Below are 3548 nucleotides of genomic sequence, written 5' to 3' on the forward strand. Positions count from 1 at the left end.
GATATTTGATTTTACGTATACTGTCATACATATGAATGTTTTTAAATACGCCATCATATATATGAATATTGACATAGCAATAGCATAGCCATGGTTCACATAAACACACTGTGCCCAATCGCTAATCACCTGCACTCGTTTGTTATATAGGGCTAGCCCACGGTTTCTACTCGACGTCGGCCGTCATCGCAGCCATTCTCGTGGGATACGGAATCTCCCTCGACGGAAAGTACCTCAAGTGGATGCGTTTAGGCACGTGCATCTTCACACTGGGGCAAGGTCTATCAGCCCTGGTTGACCGTGATACTTCGTACGCCTTCCTGTCCCTTACGAACGCTTTGCTTGGCTTTGGCGGAGGTATGATCACCTGTCCCGCTTTAGTAGCGGTACAGGGGGCGTCGCTGACTCATCATGTGGCCACAGCTACCGCCCTATTCGGGTTTTTCAAGTACTTTGGGAGTGCTCTCGGTATTGCTGGGTCGTCGGTGCTGTGGAGAAAACTTATAGAGAACGAGGTACTGTCACACTCAAGCTTGTTCTCTGAACATATCGACGTTGAAAAGGTGGTCAAGAACATACAGTACATTAAGCACATGCCACACACTGACCGGGAGTTGGTCGTGGATATCTACGAGCATGCGTGGAGAGTTTCGATGATGGTTAGTACGTTGGCTATGTGCGTGGTATTGTTTGCGGGTGTGCGCATGCAAGAGTTAGAGATGGACACGGATCTGCAGCACTTCGATAGGTACCGCACTTTCTCAGATAGCTCGCGCAGCACGGTGGGAAGTGAGGTGAATGCGCACGTGTACGCGGAAGACGCGGCAAGTAATGTGGAAACGAAGCGACTGATATCGCACGAGGGCTCGGGAATTAGACAGGGGAAATAGGCACGGAAACCTAAGAGCCGACTTATAGAGCTTGCTTTACGTGAAATATGCGATACGCTTGCTTACGCTCACAACACACACAACTCTGACACTGAGTCAGGGCCTAAATGGTTCATAGTGGAGAATGAATGCCACATATTTCAATCACAAGCCCAGGTCAGCGCCTCTATAGTACTAGAGCTTTCTGAGGACATGGTTTAAGGCGTGGGGAATACTACTGCACGCGCTTGCACACACTATTTGTGCATGTGTACCATACACACACACCTACACAAGGCTCCATACGCCACGCACTGGGCGAGCCTAGTCTTGCGTAGACTTCTGACGAATTGCTTTTGTGTCTCCATGTAGACACATTATGCTCTTCGGATAATATATATATATATATCATATAATATATATATATATATACATCATAATATATATATATATATATATATATTTTTATTATATTATATTATATTATATTATATATATCGCAATGTCCGCACTTTCATAGTATGCAGACAAACTCAGGCATGATTGGGATGTGATACCCGGATGGAGGCACGCTCAAGAATTACAGTGTTAAATTACGTTATAATATATGAACACAATCGGATCCGCCTAGGCAGTGCACTAGCGTATACCGGCAGGCTGTCTATACCACTCAAGACAGGACCTCAAAAATATATATAGGAGTGAATGTTTCAAAGCATCACACAGCTCACCGTAGGTAGGGTGAGGTAACGAGAAACAGACACCAGCGTGTGTTGTACTCTAACTTAGTAATAAAATAGTTATCATACAATGAGACCCCAAATATCAGGCATACCGGCAAATACTCACTGGTTGGTACAAGAGCGTATATCTAGTTCCTTTTTCCATCACAAAATTTTTGACAGAATCAGGTCAAAATTTTAACCATCCTTTGTGTATATTTCTGTATCTAGGTAGGGCTCGCTGCAGGTGTAAGACTGATTATTTGCCAATGTACCAATGTATTGTACCGTATTAAATTTATTACATTCCGAGTTTAAATGCTAAGTGTCTTACTGCATTAACTATGACTGTGCAGCTTAGATTTTTCATAGCTGAACACGCCGCATATCATCTGACTGGAAGATCCCCACCAAGGCGGCAGGGACAAGACTTTTCTTCAATATGTAAAATGTTATGTTGTTATGTATATATGTATGTAAATAAATATAGATTCCGATCAAACATTCGATATTAATACTACAGGGGAAATATTGCCGGCTGTTGACTTCGCTCAATGCCTCAATCCCATAGCTATGACTGATTTCAGCGGTAAAGGCGTATTTTCTTCGTTTCGTAATTTCTTCGTTTGCTAATTCATTGCAGCGTACCTCCAGATACCCTGTACATGTAGCAAAGACCTACTCACAGCACCCTAGTCCCAACACCAATCCACTCGTATGTTCCTGCCGTAGGCCACTACAATATGTATCAGACTGATGTCGGACTTGGGTCTTTGGGTTTTAGGGTTTGATGATCTCTTTGCCTGAACGACAGTACGACACATTGCTTTTTCATAGCCTTCTATTAAAAAAATTGAACCATTTTTTAGTATTACTCATTCAGTACGCTAAAAATAAATATCATTTATATTACATTTTGGTTGGTAGCTGTCCATACCAAATCACATTTCAAAAGCCATGATGTGCTTTTTTGTTCACAGTCGTACGGGAGCGTGTGGAACATTCACTGGAAGTCTGGAACTGTGGTCAACTGGGCGCTGGACTGTGATGTTAGGTCACTCTGTGTACATGGACACGCGCGATCGCGGGTACGACTACAGTTTCACAACGCGGAAGTTCGAAGTTCAGTGTAGGACCTGTGCATGTATTTTGGAATCAATGTAGTGTGTATATATCACTACATCATTAGCGTTTAATTCTAAATATATTACCAAGTTCATACCATAGGATTCATACATGTACGTGCGTGATGAATCACGCCGGCGCAAAATTTGTAGTACCTTGCCCTGTTGCCCAAATTTTAAACGCATGTATGCATAAAAGCTGACCAGCAATAGTTGTCTGGTAGTTGAGATACACTCTTCTTCTTTGCTTACGCACCGAGTGCCCGAGTTGCGATGTCTTCTTTTGCGGAGCAGCTACAGGCCACTAAGCGCAACAAAGCAACCACAGCGAATGGGGGCTACCCTGCCACATTCTCGAGTGAAGATGTGAGGGATATAACTAATGAACTCTCACATATGTACAGCAAAGATAGTGCATATGAAACTAAAGAGAGTGTACACATAGCAAACAGCGGTGCCTTTCACTCATCCAATGATGGGCATGACGGTCATGCGCCGCATCCAACTACTAAAGCAGACAGCGGGTTGTCAAATTCAAGCGTGGATAGACAGGAAAGAATAGAGTCAACACGATCACAAAACAGCCAGAATGAAGACCTGACACGAGAAGATAGCCGTGTCAAATTGCGTAGTAAAGTTAGCAATATACAAAATCCAGTACGGAATACGGCATCTGGCTTTAAGGATCACTATAGGAATAGAGAATCCCTGACGATGGCTTCGAATATATACGCCTCCAAGTATGTTGTAATTCGGAGCGGATAAGCTAGGTTTGCAGCCTTTCAATATATATATATATATACACACACACACACACGTGGGACCTCTAGAGT

The 3548-nt window shown here is 43.2% G+C and overlaps 2 protein-coding genes across 2 annotated transcripts in view; both read left to right on the forward strand.

Annotated features, from left to right (window-relative positions):
* Positions 1-1294, forward strand: part of SARC_00165 (hypothetical protein) — a 6166-nt gene extending 4872 nt beyond the window's left edge. Inside the window, exon 7 of the mRNA XM_014306158.1 lies at positions 151-1294. Coding sequence (XP_014161633.1) covers positions 151-890 — 740 coding nt within the window. The 3' untranslated portion in view covers positions 891-1294. The remainder of the gene's footprint in view (positions 1-150) is intronic.
* Positions 1295-2815: 1521 nt separating this feature from the next.
* Positions 2816-3480, forward strand: SARC_00166 (hypothetical protein; the record flags this gene model as incomplete). Its single annotated transcript, XM_014306159.1, has 1 exon — positions 2816-3480. The coding sequence occupies exon 1, from the start codon at positions 2989-2991 to the stop codon at positions 3478-3480; it is 492 nt and encodes a 163-aa protein (XP_014161634.1). The 5' UTR covers positions 2816-2988.
* Positions 3481-3548: the final 68 nt, after the last annotated feature.

This window comes from Sphaeroforma arctica (genome assembly GCF_001186125.1).
Source record: "Sphaeroforma arctica JP610 unplaced genomic scaffold supercont1.4, whole genome shotgun sequence".
In the NCBI taxonomy this organism is placed as follows: Eukaryota; class Ichthyosporea; order Ichthyophonida; genus Sphaeroforma; species Sphaeroforma arctica.